Here is a 19,804-nt window from a genome sequence, read left to right as displayed (position 1 = left end):
TTTCTACTGTTTCTCTAGCTTTGTGTAGCAGGGTTTTGAATGGGACGCTGGCCCTGTTCACATCCTGCTCCCAGCTCCAGGGAGGGACTAAGGGCCCCTTGACGGCTGGGGCGGAGACCTGTTGAGAACTGTCAATGACAACACAGAAACAATTTAGTAATGAATCTGATGTGTTTGATTCAAGAGAAAACAGTGCACGGACGGATGGGGGAGCACAGTGCCTCATAAGCAGTGGAACATCCTTCCAGAGGGACCTGGGGCAAGCGTGGGACAACGGGGGAGATGGCATGACTGGCTGGGAGGTTGGGATTTCTTCCTAAGGCTGGCAGGTCCTGTTTTTTAGGATAAAGTAAGCTAGCTCAAGTAGAGCCAGAGCCTTGTGACTGGTGTAGGTTTCCCTGACAGGTGTTGCCCATAAGGGCAGGCTGATGTAGGTTTAGATTCGTGGCGTGGGCCTTCGTTTTTTGGGTTGCAATATATAGGAACTATCAGAATCAACCTTGGAGAGCCTCTCATGGAGTCAGGCACTGCGTGGGTCCCCTTGGTGAAGGATAAGGGTCTCAAGTTTAAAAGAGGCATTACAAAGCATTCCTTTGGGGCGCCTGGGTGGCCCAGTCGGTTAAGTGACTCTTAGTTTCAGCTCAGGGCTTGATCTCGCGGTTTGTGAGTTCGAGCCCCTCGTCGGGCTCTGTGCTGATAGCACGGAGCCTGCCTGGGATTCTCTCTCTGCCTCTTCCTTGCTTGCACTCTTCACTCTCTCTGAAAACAAATAAATAAACATTAAAATAATAATAATAATAATAATAATAATAATAATAATAAGCCGACCTTTGTAATCCTCCGTGGAGAGGCGGGGAAAAGAGATTGCTCAGAAACTGCGGGTGTTTACCCAGTTCCTGGCCATGAATATGGATTAGTTGACTTTGTGGTTGAATAGGCAAATCTGACCTTGAAAAAGGCTTATGCCTCCCAGAGTCACAATGATTCCTTCTGTGGGCGCAGATTATTTCCAACTGGCTGCTCAGAGTGTCACAACCTGAAGTTATAGTGTTCCAAGGGTCTTGGTCCACCTGGCCAAACAGAAGTTTGCTATTTTCAGGGCCTGGAGTTGATGAGGCTTATAAACAAATTCATGAGTCTGATATAAAGACCGGACCAACAGTCATCACTTTGAGAAATAGCCCTGTCACCTGAATTCCATCATCTGCCCAGCCAAGGAGTGCATTCTTCTCTGCCACCCGGCCAGACGGGCAAGTTATGAAATCTGCTGGGGGCATGTGGCACCTGAACACAGAAGGGTAGTTGTTTGATGGCATCAGGCCCTGACAGCCCTGAGGCATCCCCGTGGTTGGTGTCTCCCCGCCCGGAACACAAAGGTGAGTGGACTAGTCAAGGCCTTCTGGGCAACTCTGGGCATTCTCAGTGGAAGAGTGTGGCATAGACTTCAGTCCCAAACTTTCCTGGACTTGAATCCTGGTCCTGCCAGGATCAGGGATATCCTAGGCAAGTCAGCCTCCTGAGACTCAGTTTCTCTGTCTGTAAAATGGGTGTAATTCACTCTTGACTTGAAGATTTGAGATCGTGATGTAGAGTGGTCAGTAGAGAACCTGGCATACAACAGGCAGTCAGTTAATGCCAGTTGTTCTAACTGCTACTATTATTTACTGCCACTTTGCCTTTTGGATTATTCTCTTCCTCCCCTGCCAAATTCCAAGTTCCTTAGGGAGCTCTACTTTTTATTTATTTAATGATTTTTTTTTTAAAGTAGGCTTTATGCCCAGCGCAGAGCCCAATGCAGGACTTGAACTCACAATTCTGAGATCAAGACCTGAGCTGAGATCAAGAGTTGGACCCTTAACCAACTGAGCCACCCATGCGCCCAGGAAACCTTACTTATTATAGATAAGCTATTGTGGTCAGTTTGATTATAGCCCAGGTCTTGCTTTCCCTTTCAGTTGCAGAAACTATTCAGTCTAATCTCATCCCTGTTGTTGTTTACTCTCCGAACCTGGCCCAGAGCCAGGTCTGAGGGTGCTCGAGAAGCCGGAGGAGGAGGAAAAGGATGCCTTGCATGAGGTTAGCAGGGGCAGGGAGCCTCCCAGGAGGTGGAATGCGGTTGGACCTTGAAATCAAAGGGAGGTTTTGGTGGGTGCTGGGGACAGAGAGACTGAGCTGGTAAATCGAGAGGGCTGGAAATCCAGAGAGCTGGTTCTGGTCCCAGTTCTGTTATTTCCTGGCCGTGTGACTGGTTCCGTCACTTCCTCTCTTTGGAAGTTCTCACTCTGATATTCACAGATGGATGGCAGAGGCCTGAGAATCTCTTGAAAACAGTACGAAAGGTCGTGTCTGAGCATTTTCTGGCAAAGTGCTCACAGCCTTCAGCAGCTTCTCAAAAGGCTCTTTGCCCTCACAGACTTGCAGACTCTTCCAGTGACTCAGCCCTCCCCGGGGGGGGGGGGGGGGTGCTCTGCTGCCCACTGCTGACTCACCAGCACCAGCTCTTAGCTGCCCCTGTCTGAGCTCCCCAAGAGAACATCAGATTGGCTCAGGCAGGCAGCCAGGCACCGGATACCGTGAGGACGTCTGTGGGCAGAGTTCTGGGGCCTGGCTGTGTCCTGGGGGCCGGCTAGCTTCCAGAATAGACTGGTTGCATCTCCAGCCCAGAGGGGTGGCAGGGACTCGAGGTTCCAAATGGGACTCTGGCTTCCCCAGAGGGGGTAAGGTATCATCACAGAAACCCTTGTGTGGTTTTTCCATTCAGCCTGTGTCCTTCCCTTCAGGGCCCTCAGCCCCTAGTACAGTGCTTGGTATATGCTAGGGGCTCCATAAAGATGTTGCTTAAACACTAACAAGACAGCTACTTGACAAGAAAACGAAGTACAGTAGGAGCAGTGACGAGGAAGTCTTGGCCATCTCCTAAAGCATAGAAGAGACCTCTCTCTGGGAGTGTCATTTTCACCGGGTTATGGAGGGTCAGTGGAAGTTCATTAGGGAAAAGAATTTGATGTAGGGAAGCAGGGTATATATAGGGCACATAGCTGTGAAATTTCATGGCTTATTTAGGCCACCATAAAAGAGTAGGGCAGAGTGGCTAGGACCATGGGGTGCAGGGCAAGGCTGGGAATTTGGGGGAACAGAGATTGGGTTGGGTCCAAGGCCCTGCATTCGGGAAGGAAATGTCAGAGTAGGCGGAGACATCCGAGAGCAGGGATGATACAGTGGCGCAGCGTACAACCAGATCTCCCTTTCGGGACCAAGGAACTCAGCTCCCTGCCACCTGGAGGGCTGCATGGTGGGGACTCACAACCGTGCACTTATCTCAGTCTGCTCAGGCTGCTGCAACCAAATGCCATGGACTGGGGGTCGTAAACAACAGACATGTGTTTGCTCATAGTTCTGAAGGCTGGAAGTCTAAAATCCAGATTTCTACTAATTGGATTTCTGGTGGGAGCTCTCTTCCTGGTTGCAGATGGCTGCCTTCTCACCATATCCTCCCATGGTCTTTCTTCGGTGTGTGCAGGTGATGGGGTGCGGACGCTGTGCAGAGAGCCAGGTCTCTGGCATTTCTTCTCCTAAGGACAATAATCCCATAGGATCAGGACCCCACTCTTATGACCTCTTTAACCTTAGTTACTTCCTTAGAGGCCCCAATTCCAAACACAGCCGCACTGGGGGTTAGGCTTCGATATATGAATTTGGGGAGGGGACGCACAAACATTCAGTCCATAATTGCCCATCTTCAAGAATTGCCCTCAGCCAAACAGAGCTCCTGGCCCAAGGTTACACCTTTCCGGGGGAGCAGTATCACGTAGAGGTTTAAAAACCATTCCCCTTGGGGTGCCTGAGTGGCTCAGTCAATTAAGCGTCTAACTCCTGACCTTGGCTCGGGTCCTGATCTCACAGTTCAGTTCATGAGTCCAAGCTCCACATCAGGCTCTGTGCTGACAGTGCGGAGCCTGCTTGGGATTTTCTCTCCCCCCGCCCCCAAATAAATAAAAATAAACTTGAAAAAAACAACAAACAAACATTCCCCTTGCTTCGGTTGAGGACAATTCAACATGGGGTAGGCTGAGGGCTCTGTTGCAACTTCATGGCACTTCACTGTCCCCCTCTGCCTTGGCTTGCTGCCCTCGTCACCTCAGAAGTATGAGCCTGAGAGCATGCCCCAATGAACTTCTGCCCACATATCTCAGCCTCAGAGCCCAGAGGACCCCACCCGAGTCAGATGGCAGGTAGTTCAATCCAAGAGCCAACTTTGACTAGCTGGTAAAAGCAGCTGGAGTACTGCATTGAGAAGGCTTCGGAGGTCAAGTTCTAGTAGTGATGTCTGCCTTGGGTGAAGAAATGGGCATGTGGGCTTGTGGGCTGGATGGTCAGCATCCCTGCAGTGTGGTACCGTGTCACTGATGCCAAGTGGGAGAGTTGTAGGAAGAGAAACACACCGACAGAGTCAGAGGCCAAAGGAAATGAGAAGGGGGACCTTCCAAGTAGGAGTTTCCCATCTACTTCCAGAACGCCATTCCATGGAGCGCTGGGCTGCCTTAGAGTTAGTCTGGAGGGAAAGTAGGGACATGGTGAGGGTAGGTGACTGTTTCAGAGAGTAGTGAAGGGAGGTGAGAAAAAGCACAGAGCTGAAGTGAAAATCAGGAGTGAGAAAATGTTTGTTTGTTTTTTAAGATGGGAGAGCATTGGGTATACTTGTAATCTCAAGGGGACGAGTCTGTGGCAAGGCGAGAGACTGAAGATGTCAAAGAGGAGAGTGCTCATCAGACAGTTTAACAGCTACAGTTTAGCCTCATACAGAGAAGAAAAGGCATTCCCTCCTCAGAGATAGAGTGAAGAGGTCAAATAGGAAATGACTATAAAGATAAAGATGAGGTAGGGGCTGGAGCATTGTTGAGAAGATCTGGAATATAACAAAAACTGGAGATAATAAAAGCTTAAACAAGATATGTGTGTCTTTACATAAATAAAGTCTGGAGAGGGACCACATAAAGCAGTTAATAATCATGAGGGATCCAGGCTCTTATCTTGCTGCTTTGTCATCCTTAATAAGACTTCTACCTCATAGTCCATTATGGATGCTTAAGCTCCTGCCATCGTGTCTGCAGTCCAGGTAGTGAGAAGAAGAAAGGAATTTGTAGCCAGGACAGCATTCAGCTGGTACAAATCAGAGTTGTTCAGTAGTAAAATTATTGAAATACTTCTCCACCAGCTGGTAATAGCTGATGACTCCCTGATGCCAACCTCCTCATCCTCCCAATTCATCCCCTGGGTCGGTTGGGACCTTCCTTAGCATTCCCTCAGAACTATGCCCCATGTCCTGGCTGTACCAGTTGTTAAATATTTGCATTAGATGTGTCTCTTCAAGAACAGTACCGAGGGGCGCCTGGATGGCTCAGTCAGTTGAGCGTCCGACTTCAGCTCAGGTCATGATCTCACAGTTTGTGAGTTCGAGCCCTGCGTCAGGCTCTGTACTGACAGCTCGGAGCCTGGAGCCTGCTTCGCATTCTTGTCTCCCTCTCTCTCTGCCCCTCCCCTGCTCACACGCTGTCTCTCTCTCTCTCAAAAATAAATAAAGATTAAAAAAAAAAAAAAAAAGAACAGTACCGAGAATTCACAGAAAAGGCACTTGTTCTTTTATCACATTGGCCGGAATAAAGTCCCATGGTTGCAAGGGAGGCTGGGAAATGTAGTCTTTATTCTGGGTGGTCACGTACCCAGCCAGAAATGGCGGGGGCGGCGGGAGGGGGAGCCTTGGTTACTATCAGAATCAAGGGAAAAGAGGTGAAAGATACTAGGAGATCACAGCAGCCTTGGACACATGGGAGGGCTGTGCGAGCCTAGCCGGGACTGTTAATTCTCCAGCAGATGTCTCAGGTGAGGATATAAGAGGAGAAATCAGAGGCTGGGAATTGGTGGTTGGGTGACTGAAGGGTGATGGGGAGAGGGGTCCTCGGTAGAGGCTGGTACTTGAGTGGCCGCCTGAGGGGCGCAGAGGAGGCTGAAAGGCAAATGCAGGCAGGGAGACTAAAGGCTGGAGGTCTTGATGAGGAAGATGCCAGAGGGAGAGGAGTCTGAACTTTGTTGTTTGAGACACAGTGATGGCGGGACAGGAGGCTTCCAGGATGAGGTTCCGTGGTGGCTGTCTGGGGGGCCACGCTGGGGAGCTGGGCCTTCATGGTGGCTGCTTCTGTTACATCAGCTGTCTTGGCCAAGGACCCTTCCAGGGGTAGAAAGAGTAACAGACGGCAGCCCTCTGCGGCCAAAAGTGGAATCCAAGTGGATCTGACAGGCAGGTCAAGAGATCTCAGACACTAGGCGTGGGGCCTCATGACAATCTGGGCCCTGGAACTGGAAAACCATCAGAATCGCTGCTGGGATTTCCAGCATGGCTCACATTTCTAAGGAAAGACATCTCTTCAGTGTCCTGAGAACTTGAGCTCCCAGGAGGGAGGAAATGAAGGGAGTTTTCTTTTCTTTTTAAAGTTTTCCCATAATTTTTTCTTTAAAAAGTGTGAAGTAACACACGGACATTGTAACGAGTGAAAGAGTGCAAAGATGAGCTAATCCAAGTCAGCAGGCTCTCTCCCCACCTCCGATTCTCTGTTCCTCTCCTCACCCAAAATCCCCCCACTTCTAAGGGGGACAGGGCAAGAGGGCTTCACTTTCCCGGTCAGTGCATGCCTGGAGCGGGGGATCCTTGAACCTCCCTTGCCAGCTCTGAGTTCCCCTCTGGGAAGTCATGGCAGGCCTTGAAGTGGACAATGGGGCTTGGGCCTTGCTCTGGAATTTTCTGGAAACTACATTCCTCCTGGGCCTGTTGTGTAGCAGTGCTTGCTACTTCTACCTCGTTTCTTTTCTTTTTTCTTTTCTTTTCTTTTCTTTTCTTTTCTTTTCTTTTCTTTTCTTTTTTTTAGTGTTTATTTTTGAGAGAGAGAGAGAGAGAGAGCGAGCAGGGGAGGGGCAGAGAGAGAGAGGGAGACAGAGGATCTGAAATGGGCTCTGTGCTAACAGCAGCAAGCCCAATGCAGGACTTGAACTCACAAACTGCGAGATCATGACCTGAGCCGAAGTCGGACGCTTAACCGACTGAGCCATGCAGGTGCCCCGCTACCTCATGCTTCAAAGGCAATTTGAGTATCAGTGTTTTGTCCAGGCCACTTTCCTTAGTTAGTCATGATTGTTCAGCATTTGAGATCTTTCCAGTATCCACTGTCATAAAGGGTCCTTCTATGACCACTTTGGATAAAGTATTTCCTAGTTCTAGACTATTTCCCTGGGGGGTATATTGCTAGGAATGATATTATAGGGTCAAAGGTCCAAATAATTTCATGGCTCTTCATCATCTATGCACAGATGCCTAAGAAAGTGTTTTAAGAGATTTAAGCATTTATTGACTTGGTGAAAAATTATAATAATCTGCTTACTGTTTTTATATTCTTCATTAAAATTCTGTCCTTACAGGCAGGGAGGTGGACACAGGATCATATTATTGTGTTCCAGGTATGCAAATGAAGGCAGCAAAAGTGCATCTTAAAAACATTGATATATCCCTCCAGTTACGAGAAAGGGGGGGTATTAAAAAGGAGTCGTGGTTGGTTCACTCTGTCATTAAGCGGCTTTGAGAGCTCAGTAACTCCACCAAAGTGAGAGCACATGATCAGAAGGTCTCTAAGCTTCCTTTTGGCATAGAGTCTTGTAATCTCTGCATGGCACACAGGGTTGCTTGGCTGGAGCTGGGGGACAGGGCTGTGTCCTAGAGCCCTACCTCCATTGCATTTATCTGGCGACTGGGGTGATCGGCCTTGTGCTTGTGCCCGGACCTAAGAAGGCAGCAGATGAGGTAACCATGCAGCCATTTGACCACTGAGGCCAACCAGTGAGGCACCCGATTTAGATCAAATCTTGTCCCAACTTTACTCAGCCCTCTTATGTCACCTTCTGTGGTGCACACTTCCCAGTTAGCTCCCCAGTGGGAAGTAAGAACTGCAGTGTGGGGGTGGGGGTGGGGGTGGGGGCGAACCAAAAGCTCTGAGACTTGTCTGTGGCCTGTTCCTAAGAGAGTACAGATTGTCAGAGGCAGATGGAACCTTGGGTTTGCTCCCCTGTGGTCAGGTGTGACCTTGGATAAATGTCTTTCCCTCGCCTGGTCTCAATTTCCCCTTTACTACAATGAGGGAATGGGACTAAATGACCTTTCAGCATCTGTCCTCATAGGCTGAGATTTCCCTCCTTTCCTTCCCTTGGGCTAGTAGGCACTCCTTTGGGAGAGGGTGGGGCTGGATCATCTCCCTGCTCAGAATTAGACTGGTAGCCACAGGTAGAGGGCAAGTGGTTTTGTGCGGGCCACCTGGGCCTTTCTTATTTTCAAGAATAAGATGAATATGGAGGGTTGCACAGCGTGGGGCTCTGGCTGATGTACAGCCAGGCTCTCAAATTCAGGCTTCGCTTCTTGTTCCCTTCTTCAATGGCTGAGGCACTTCTCCCCCATCTTCCCCTCCACCCTGGCCAACTCCAGGACAAACAATGGTAGGACCTCAGGAGGGACTGTATTTAATACTGAAAACCAGTCTGTGGGTCATGAAGAGAAGAGATTGTGGATATGACATGTTAAGAGGGAAAATCCAGGTGCAGAATGAAGCCGTACACCGGCCCCAGCCAGGTAAATTATATATAAACATCATTTAAGAGACAATGTGGTGGGGTGCCGAGTTTGCATAATGACCTTGAAAGCTTAGATAAAGTCATTAACCTTTTTGAGTTTGGATTCTCACCAGAAAAATTGAATATAAATTTATTTCTACGTAATTTCTATAATAATGGAAAGCGGTACCTCACTGAAAAAATGTGAGGCTTAAAATATACACATAAAGTCTCTAATATTGACTTATTCAAGTACTAGTTTTCTTCTCGAACGACCTCTCCTTTCCCTTCCACCACATGTTTTTCCCCCTCCCGTCCCATCCCCCCTCTCGTCCCATCCCCCCTCTCGTCCTCCTTCCACCTGACCCCCTCCAGTCGCGCAGGCGCCCTGCGCGTCGCTGAGTCAGGCTGCGGGGAGAGCTCAGACAGGCCTGGCCGGGGCGGAGCTTGCGCCTGCGCAGTGCGCAGCTTTGGGGCGGGGCAGGTTTATAGCCGCTGAGGATCAGCTGACGCTCCGCATTGCAGACTGCGGAGTCGGGCGTCGTCATGTACTCTCTCTTCCTCCTGGCCAGCTGCCTGGGCGCGGGTAAGCCCTGAGACCACCCCCAACCCCGCCAGTCTGGGGAAGGGGTTCCCCGCAGAACGCTGTCCACCCGTTCTGGAGCGGACCTTCTCGGGCCTCGGCCCTCCTCTAGTGGGGTTGACGAGGGGCGCTCACTGCGCAGGCGCTTGCGCAGCGCAGATAGCTGCGGGGCGGCGGAGGGGCTTTGGGAGGCGGCTGGCAGACCGGTCTCCTAGAAGCCCCCGGGCCCGCCACTAAGGGCCGGGGCGAGTGGGCTAGGCGGGCAGGACGGGAGAAGTAGTATCTCCCTCGGGGTTCGAGTTGGTGTCGCCGCGGCCTCCCCCCAGCTCTGGGAGTGGGCCTGGAGAGTGACTCCTCTTGCACCTGTGCTATGCTTGGGCTGGGTGCACGTGATCGAGATGGCCTGGAGCCTCATCCATTGGGACACACTTAGGTCCTTGGCCTCAAGCTGCCCCAGTTTTAAAGAATGTTGAAGTTGCAGGAAGCACATAAGTATGTCATCTATGTAGATGTTTATCTTTACATAGATATTTTATTCTTGATGCTACGTCTTGAATCAGATGATAAGGGGTTTTGTGCGGATGATTTTGCAATGAAATTCACATTTCACCTCCTTTAAAATGTCTGGCACAGCCGCTGGCCCGTTTTCGCAGTGGCCTTTATTTTGGGGGAAAATAGAAGTACGTGAGAAGCTGTGCACAGGAATATTCTTACACTTGTTTGTTGCCCTTAAATAGTACTGATGGTTATTAAAATCATTGCAGGCTATTAAGGCAATGCTTGGGGACCAGCCGCATGGCCTTCTGGAATTAGAAGGAGCCCTTCCGCCCTCCCCATGTTACTGTGACCTTTATTCCTCCAAACTCGTGCTCATTTAAATCCTAGTAAAGGGAAATGAGTGAGGTTGAGTACTTACTAGACTTTTATAGTTTGATAGTTGTGGAGCCAGATTTTAGTTTATATACGGAGAGGATCCCAAGTCTGGGTTTTTCAGGTAATACAGCTGAAAGGAAAGGAAATACACTGAAAGGTAATAAACCCGACCTTTAGGGCCAACCTCAGTTTCTGTTTCTAGTTAACTGTAATCAGGAGCTTTCTTCCATTCTATCATGCAACTGTTAAGATTTCGATAAACTAATAAAATGGATGACAGAGTTGATGGAAAACCGAAGAAATAAGATACTTACAGATGAAATAAATTGAAGATGTTTTTCTTCTGGTAGCTTTCAGCACCTCCCAGGAATGTGTCTTAACCTTAAACCACGCTCTTAAACTTGTTTTACTTGTAGGTTGTGAAAGGTGATCTGCTTATAAAGAAAGATACTTGATTTTATAGTCACTGAAGGAAATGTATTTCTCTCTGGGGTTGATCCTATTTGCTATTCCATCATCTGTGTAATAAACTAATACTAGTGTCTAAATTTTCTGCACTGATTGAGAACAATTTTTTGTTCAGTATCACACTTCCTATTGGCAGTGAGTCACTCTTCACAAGACCTTTGTGAGTTCTGAATCATTCAAATCACTAGAAAGGGACTTGTTTCTTTTGAAGTGTAAAATCCTCCTTTGGTATACTTGGGAGTGTGGTTAACCAGAATATTTAGTTAACCAAGAGACCCTCTTCCCTGAACACTTGAGTAAATGGGACCATGTTACAATTCTAGGCCTTATTCTAACCTTGCTGCCCGGCCTTTAGGATTATCCCAAGGTTATGAGTTTCTAATGATACTGAGTTTGTTAATGAAGGTGTGTGGTGACTACAGCCATCCTCTGCTGAGAGGTGCTTCGAACTTGCCATTCCAACATGGCACTACGTAGTGCAGTGGCATCCTGTACTTCTTTTTTTTTTTTTTTTTTTTTCAACGTTTATTTATTTTTGGGACAGAGAGAGACAGAGCATGAACGGGGGAGGGGCAGAGAGAGAGGGAGACACAGAATCGGAAGCAGGCTCCAGGCTCTGAGCCATCAGCCCAGAGCCTGACGCTGGGCTCGAACTCAGGGACCGCGAGATCGTGACCTGGCTGAAGTCGGATGCTTAACCGACTGCGCCACCCAGGCGCCCGTGGCATCCTGTACTTCTAATGATGACCTGGTGATGGAGACCCTTGCTTTTGAGATTTTCGGACTCATCCAGTGGTCCTTCCTTTTCCCCCACCTGATAAAGAAAGTAAAGTAATGGTGTACCGAGAGAATTGGAGAGCATCTAATCTAACCTCTTGGTAAGGAATGAGGACACTGATGCGCCCCCAGAGCTGACTCTCCCAAATCATAGGCCGTGTACTGGGGAGGTCAGGATCAGAACCCAGGACTCCTGACAGTGCTTGCTCTTTCTGTAGCCTCTCATCAATACTTACCTTTTACAAACTTACTGGGTTGTAATTTGCATACCAGAAACATGCACATTGTGAGGTGTAGAACTTGATTGGTTACCACAGAGCGAACATAACCACCTTAAGCAGCCCTCAAGGTCAAGGGATAGAGAGCATCAGATCCCCTGTACCTCACCCATTCACTGCCTTGTCTCACTTGCTCCAAAGGAAACCACTCTGTTAGCTTCCAGCACCATAGATGTAAAAAATAACTGTTTTTGAACTTTTTGCAAATGGAGCCATGGTAAGGCATACTGTTGGGTGACTCCTGTGGTGGACAAAGACAGGGCCAGTGTTAATGAGGTGATGTGTGTAAAGCACGTGGCATGGTGCCTGGGGTGTGGTATGTGCTCAGTGAAACCTAGGTGCCCTGTTACTGTCACTTGTGTGGTGGCTAACCATGTAAATGGTGTTTGACCAACACTGAGGAAGGTAGGCTCTCGGGGGATGTTGGAAGGTATTTATATATATATATATATATATATATATATATATATATATATATATATATATACACACACACACACACACACACATGTATATGTATATATGTTTATGTATATATATAAAATGCATATATATACATATTTATGTATGTATATGTATATATATACATATATGTATATATGTATTATATATGTATATATGTATACAAAATGCATATATATGTATACATGAATTATATATACGTATATATATGTATTTTATATATATATGTATATTTATTTATAAATCCATTTGGAAGCTCATATTTATGATGATTCAAGACATGAGTTTGTGGTGTAGCCTGCTGAATATCAACACAACTTCTGTTCTCACCTGACAGGAATTTTGGATAAATCTGATTTCTCAATTTTCAACCAATAATCAGTTTTATTCTGAAAATACTAATGTTATTCATGAAAGGTTTATTTGTATTAACCAGTCAAGGATTTGTTAACTGCTTTACTTGCATTTGGCAAGCCACATCCAGTATATTCTACAAGTTGGATTGAGTGATTGCATTTGACAAGCCACATCCAATATATTCTACAAGTTGGATTGGGTGGTCTAGATTTTTCTAGATCAGGGGAGGGGAACTTGTTCCTCCATTTTCTTGGTTTGTGAAACTGGAATGGCCAGACTGGGGCTTGACTAGACGGGGAGGAGGGAGGGCGGACAGGGTGCTGCTGCCTGGGGAAAGCACCTGATAGAGGCGTGGGAAGCTCTCTAAGCCAAGACCGTGTCACTTGGGCAAGTGTGTGCCAAGCTTTTGGAAACGGTTTTCTAGCATGGGCATTCCAGATAGCTGGAAGCCTTCCTTGCTCTCTGGCTCTTATTTGGTTCTGCCATGAGAAAGGAAGGTCTAGATTCTCTTTAAATCAACAGAAAATACTAATTATGTTACCCTGCCTTTTTTTTTTTCTAAATAATTTTATTTTATTTATTTATTTATTTTTTTAAATTTTTTAATGTTTTATTATTTATTTTGGAGACAGAGAGAGACAGAGCATGAATGGGGGAGGGTCAGAGAGAGAGGGAGACACAGAATCTGAAGCAGGCTCCAGGCTCCGAGCTGTCAGCACAGAGCCCGACGCGGGGCTCGAACTCACAGACCATGAGATCATGACCTGAGCCGAAGTTGGACGCTCAACCGACTGAGCCACCCAGGCGCCCCTAAATAATTTTAAAATAATGGTGAAAAAGACAGTGATTGGGATGAAGAATTTGGCTGTTGCAGAAGTACTAGTTTGCTTTGCTTTTTGTTTTGTTCCATGAAATTCCAGAAAATAACCAGAATTATGTCTTTGGGTAATAGTTTGTGTACTGATAAATAATCTTTAAATTCCATGTTTTCTTTTGGAATTTGTAATTATAATGGGACTGAGATGATACCATGGAAAATAATTTTATCACATCACTGACAGCTGTACGACCTTGGTTAAGTTTCTTACACAGTGGTGCTTCCTCACCTGCAAGATAGGGTTACTGGTCATTCTGATCTAATAAGGTTGCCGTGACGCTTTAGGACTTCACTCTGGAAGGATGTAGGTAGTACATACTGTAAGGTTGGCTGCTATACCACGAATAAAAACCATATCATGTTTGTCAGTGTTCTTGTACCTGCACAGGTGACTCTCCTCTGCCCTTGATTTTGTGATATCCCCTGGCTTCTTTCATTTCAAAGAATGTTTTAAATTTAATAAAACAATTAAATTGACTTATAAATATGTGTGCTGTATGTAATTACTGGGTCAGGAAAACAAACGAGGGTATAGGCAGTCAGCAGTTAAGAGGAGTGGAAGTCTATATGCTAGTTAGCTAGACTTGGTGTGTAGCTAGATCAGCCTTTATCAGCAGTCTAGCAGATCAGGGCCTGGTTTTGGTAATCCGAGTATTCATAATCTAGGCCCGTTGTTACTAACCATCGTACCTGTTTTAAGTCCTCTCCTCTGGTTTCCCTGTCCATACATGGGGGCGAACAGTTTAGATGATAGCTGCACATAGTGAATAAGTCCAGCAGTGAAAAAATGAAGGGTAAAAAGTCCGTTTCCGTCCCACCAGTGTGGGACCTTTCCCACAGACAGCTTGGTACTAGCTCCTTTAGGAGCCTTCCAGAGCAGCATATAATTGTGTGGGGTTCCCCCTTCTCTCTCTTTTTTTTAACACAAATGTAAAAAAAATGTTTTTATTTTATTTTTTTATAACACAAGTATGTAATAAACATATTACACTGGCTTGGTCTTTTTCACATGTGGAACATTGTAGACATCCAGAAAAGTGGGAGAATAATTAGAATGAACACCCATGTGTGCAATACTTGGTTAAGAAACAGGGCCTAACAAATCCCTCCTCCCTTTGTAAATCACCTTCTTGGGCTTGGTGTTTATCGTTCCCCTGTAGGTCTTTATCCTCTCATACATGTCAGTATGACTGGTATGTATTGGGTATTTTAAACATTGTACAAATACTGCATATATTCTTGGGTTATTTATTTTTTGGCTAGTGAGCTTCATTCATGTTGATAATGTGTGGTTCTTTCATTTTCACTACAGTATAGTATTTCATTTACGTCATGCATGCTCTGTTGCTAGACATTTAGATTATTTCTAGTTTTGTCTCTTAAACTGCTTCTGTAAGTGTTCTTGTGCACATGAACAGGCATTTTTCTAGAGGATACACCTAGGAACAGAATTTCTGAGTTGTGGACTGTCCATATTTTACTTTAGGAATTGCCAAATTCCTCTCACATATTTTGGCAATTTATATTCCCATGGTATAAGCAATTTTACTTGCATCAATAACATTTGATATTGTCGGACTTTAAACTTTGCCAGTTTTATAAAAGAGTGATTAGGTTTGCATTTTCATGCTAGTATGGATAGACCTGTCTTTTAAATTTCAGAATAATTTGAGATTTATAGAAAAATTAAAAAGATAGTGTGATGAGTTCCTATCTACTCTTCACCCAGCTTCCCCTATTGTTAACATCTTACGTATCCACTATGCATTTGTCACAAGTAAGGCGTGAACATTGGGACAGTGTCATTAACTACACTGCAAACTTCATGTAGCCGTTAGCAATGTTCCCACTAATCTCAGAATCAAATCCAGGGTACCACACTGCAGTTAGTTGTCATGTCTTAATCTCTTCCTTCCTCCCAGCTGTTTAAAAAATAGTTACAGAAGGTTTCATTGTATGTATGTGCCAATTTATTTTTTTATTTTTGTTTTAGAGAGCGAGAGAGAGCATGGGAGTGGGGCAGAGGGGCAGAAAGAGGGAGAATCCCAAGCAGGCTTCACACACAGCAGGGTGCCCAATGCGGTTGGGATCATGACCTAGAGCGGAAATCGGGAGGTGGATGCTCAACTGACTGAGCCACTTAGGCGCCCCTGTATGAGTCAATTTAGTTAACCTCTTTGTTCAGAACATCTTTGTTTCTGAAAAAGTGAGATGAATCCTAATAACACTTCCAAATTTTAAAATTGAATCTCGGCCATATTTGGGCAGATGCTGCTTTTGAAAAGAAATTTGCATTAATGGAAATCTCATAAATAAGATTGAAGGAGATACTCTAGAAAATTCTTCTGGCTAGTCTTTGTGATGTCACTTATGGTAAAAAAAAAAAAAATTCTTCAGCAGTGGTAATGGGGTGCTCTCCTGCAAGTGTAGGCATTGGTACCAGAGGGTCCTGGGGCTTCCTGTCTCTCATGGGTTAAAACTTAATTTGTCTTGCATGCTTGCACGTCACCCTGTCTTTGGCCACCTTTCAGGGCTCTTCTCCCTCTTCTGTCAGGTCAAGGCCGCTCTCCAGCCTCTGGTGCCTTACCGTTGCTTAGAACCTTTGCATTTTGGGTTCCACCTGTCTGGAACATTTTCCTCCCGAGACAATCCATGTGGATTCCTCCCTCCACTTAGTTGTCTGCTCATCTGTTGGCTCGTCAGAATTCCTCACTGCGCTGTCTGCATGGCCATGCTGTCCTGCTCTAGTCTTGTTCTTCTTTTGACTTGGCTTCATTTTTCTTCATAGCATTCCCCAGCACCGGGCATTCTATGGTATGTATATCTGTCGTCTTGATCACTTGCCGTGTCTGCAGCATGTTCGAGTGTGCTCAGCCCATAGTAGGTGCTTAGCGTTGCTAAGTGGCAGTGTGGGGTGCGGCCAAGTAGACTTCAGCTCAGGAGGCGCTGGTAGGTTAATGGTGTCAAGTCTTCATCACGATTAAAAAAAGTCTTTTATTTACTGAAAGTAGTTTTAGAATTGGTGTCTAGGGTTTGACAGATCAGTGACTTTGAGCTCAAGTGAAATGTTGACCATTATAATAGTTTATGTCCAGATTAGGGGGACCCTCAAACCTGTTAGGATATTACGTGGCGGGTAGGGACATAGGAACCTAACAACTTACATACCCTGTGGTTAACAGAACTTAGATAATCCTGTGGTGGCTGTGATTTGAGGTAAATCTGAAAAGGGAACCAGCCATAATTTGAGAAGTTCTTTCCCCTGCTCTGGGTTCCAGATATGGGTTGTTGTAAGTGGTGGCTCTCAAGCTTTTGTTGACGTGGGCTGCAGCTTTCAATATTACCGTCTTACAAATTAAGCTGGCAATTTAAAAAAATAATCCTTTAGAAGTGATAAACCCATTAACCCGTGTTAATATAATTTTCATGAAAAATAACTTTTCTTAAACACAAATATATTTAGTGAGAGAATGGCTTGTTCTACATTTTTGCAGTGTTTTTTTCAAACACCTGACAGGATTCTGTGCTGCCTCTGCATTCAGTCTGCCGCCGTGTCACATGCTCTACGCCTCTGGAAAGACTCCACTGCGCATTTGGGAACGAATGAGTAAAAAAGGCAACTAACACCTTGGTATTATTACTGTTAGGAGAATTTTGACGTCACAGACCCCCTGAGGAAATCTCTGGGACCCTCAGGGTTCTCTGGACCATACTTTGAGAACTACTGGTAATAGTTGATTTGCAGGAACTACAGGCATCATAGCTAACATGGAGGGTTTATTGTGTACCCAGTACTTTTTAAAGTGCTTTTTGCCTAACACTGATTTAATCCTCACAACAGACCTGTGAGGTAAGGGCAACGAAATCAGAGTGCTAGGGCATTCTACCATTCTGTTCTTACCTGTGCCATGGACTGAAGTTTAGGTTTCGGCCCTTCAGATGAAAGGCTGAAGGGTGGTATTCCTATAAAGCGTTAACTAAGGTAAGTCCAAGTTACATTTATAGCTGACACGCACGTATCTGCGATTTTTTAGTTGATCGTGTGGGACAAGCCCGGAACACTGAGTTTCCTTATTAGTGGGGCTCGCATGAAATCTTTCTTAGCATATTACTGTCTTCTACGGGTGTGGAGAGACCACCCAGCCTGTCAGCAGGGCTGAGGTAGAGCCCATGCCGGCTTCTGGCTGACTGAATCGACTCCTCTGCACACCTGGGCCGGGTCTAGAGCCATGTAGATGTGCCGCTGACCTCCGCCTGTACCCGTTCACCTGACCGGACCCTAGGCAGTCCTGCCAGGGGCTCATTTCTTCACGGTCCACTTGTGTCAGCATCTTATCTAAGGTGGTTTACTTTCATCTCTGATCATCAGCTGATAGATCGATGCTTTGGAAGAAGAGCTTTGCTAGCAGTTTGTTGGATTGGAGTGCTCTTGAATGAACTAGATAGGAATTTCCCTTCCCAAAATTAATTATGCCACTTGTATCACTCTTGTGTAATCTAAGAGGATTGCGTTCTTGTCCCTCGGTGTCTCAGTTATCACCGCACAAGCTAATTTACCCAAGGACTCTATTGCCTTCTCCATGGAGATCAGTTTTTTTGCCCTGGAATGATCTCACTTATGAGAAGAGTGAAGGGACAAGAAGAGGGAAAAACTAAGGAGGGTGAGGAGAAGCAGGGAAGAAAGAACCTTTGTCTTACATAACAGGAATAATAGCTTATTGGGGCCAGAGGTGATGGGATGTCAGCGAGGCGACCTTGAGACCTTTATTGCCACGGATTTCTTTTGTGATAAGAGGAATATTTGGACCTTCTTCAGATCAAGGCAGGCTGCCTCTGAGCATATGCTCTTCTGAATGATTAAATGGGCAGTGCTTTTTATTCTTCTCGTCAGAATGTTTCCAAGAGCAGGATCCTGCAAAGAAGAGACAAGTGCTCTTTGCCATAGAAGGTATTTGTGACACCAGCCTTTTGCTGGAGTAGTCAGTGTTGAGTGCGTTGCTTTATGTCCTGCTCTTAGGGGATCTAAGTGCATGAATTCTTCTGGGAAATGTTTGAATGGAGGGAACCTGCGGTAGATGCTGGCCCTCCCGGGGTTAGCCTTTCTTGGTTTCCTAGCAGCCTGCCTGTTGCCATGGTGTTAAATTAGCCAGGCAGCAGATCCATTGCCCTGTGGAATGTTTGCACTGATTGTTGGTGCTGGGAAGCTGCTTGTATTTTCTGTTATCCTTTTTTTGGGCAACTAGACTCCAAACAGTATTTAGCATATGCTACTTAAGATATTTACAAGGAAAAACGATGGCTAAAATAATAAGGCTGATTGTTTTAACACATAGAGCTCATAAAATACACCTTCTAGGAAAGGTCGTCCCGTTCTTTCTGAGAATGTTTTTGAAAATCTTTGGTAATTACATTGTGTATGTGGGCTTTTTAAATATCCTCAGTGGAGGTAAGCCTTATAAAAGACTTGTTATTTGGGGACTATTCTGGTGAATGAAATAGATTAAGCTGGTATTTAGTTAGGCTTAGGTTTGACTGCAGACCACAGAGAGCTAGAATAATAGTGGCTTAAATATGATAGAACTGTCCCTGTCCTTCCACAGGAAGTTCAGGAGCCAGGAGCCAGGCAATGTTGTGGTTCTACTTCCAGAAGAACTCAGACTTAGTCCCTTTCTAAATGTCCATCATGAGTGCTAAAGATCCAGCCATCACACTTGCCTTTAAAGATGTGATACCTCTACTAACATCTCATTAGCCGGAATGTGGTTTCATGTCCAGACCCTGCTGCCAGGGAGACTGGGAAATGTAGTTTTTAAATCTTGGCAGGCATGTCTATAGCTAACATGGTTAGCTGGTTCTCTGGAAGGAGTGGGGAATGGACATAAGGAGTAATTTGTGGTCTTGTAACCAAACCCAAGTTCATCTATTGCATATGCAACAGAGCCAGTCACCGAGACCTCAGGTGTGCAGCAAGGGAAGGGTTTATTTGAGAGCCAGCCAGCCAAGGAGATGGGAGTGCAGGCCTCAAATCCGCCTCTCTGAAGGGGCAGAGAACAAGTTTTTTTTTTTTTTATAATTATAGGGGTTGAGATTACATATATATTGATGAAAAGTGGGGGGGGGGAACTCATGACTATTGATGAGGAAAGATGGAGCATGTGCATTGAGCAAACACACATGAAACTTACTATTGTTCATGTTCATTTTAGGGTGGAGACATAAAATAGGGCAAAGTTGGAGTCCTGACATCAGGAGGTCCTTTTAGGACAAGGAGAGGGGCTATGTGCATGCTCCAAGAGCCCGGATAAACTGGATGAGGTCTTGGGCTCCTTATCACTGGTAGGGAATGCAGGGCTTGCTTGTTCATTGGCTGGAACCTTACCAGTGACCTTCAGCTCAGGCCTCTGCAGGGATAGCTAGTGGATTTGTTAGTGGGGTTTGAAAAAGAAACAACAGCTGATTTGGGAGCAACAGGGCTTTGAAAAA

At 45.9% G+C, this 19,804-nt stretch overlaps 1 protein-coding gene across 3 annotated transcripts in view; it reads left to right on the top strand.

Annotated features, from left to right (window-relative positions):
- Nucleotides 1–9,100: 9,100 nt before the first annotated feature.
- Nucleotides 9,101–19,804, top strand: part of LOC123577378 (prosaposin) — a 33,652-nt gene continuing 22,948 nt past the window's right edge. For all 3 annotated transcript variants that reach the window (XM_045439543.1, XM_045439542.1, XM_045439541.1), the window contains exon 1: nt 9,101–9,232. In XM_045439543.1, coding sequence (XP_045295499.1) covers nt 9,193–9,232 — 40 coding nt within the window. In that variant the 5' untranslated portion in view covers nt 9,101–9,192. The remainder of the gene's footprint in view (nt 9,233–19,804) is intronic.

Source organism: Leopardus geoffroyi, chromosome D2 (assembly GCF_018350155.1).
Source record: "Leopardus geoffroyi isolate Oge1 chromosome D2, O.geoffroyi_Oge1_pat1.0, whole genome shotgun sequence".
Taxonomy (NCBI): domain Eukaryota; kingdom Metazoa; phylum Chordata; class Mammalia; order Carnivora; family Felidae; genus Leopardus; species Leopardus geoffroyi.
The sequence above is the reverse complement of the archived record's forward strand: the minus strand, read 5'-3'. Positions and strand labels throughout refer to the sequence as shown.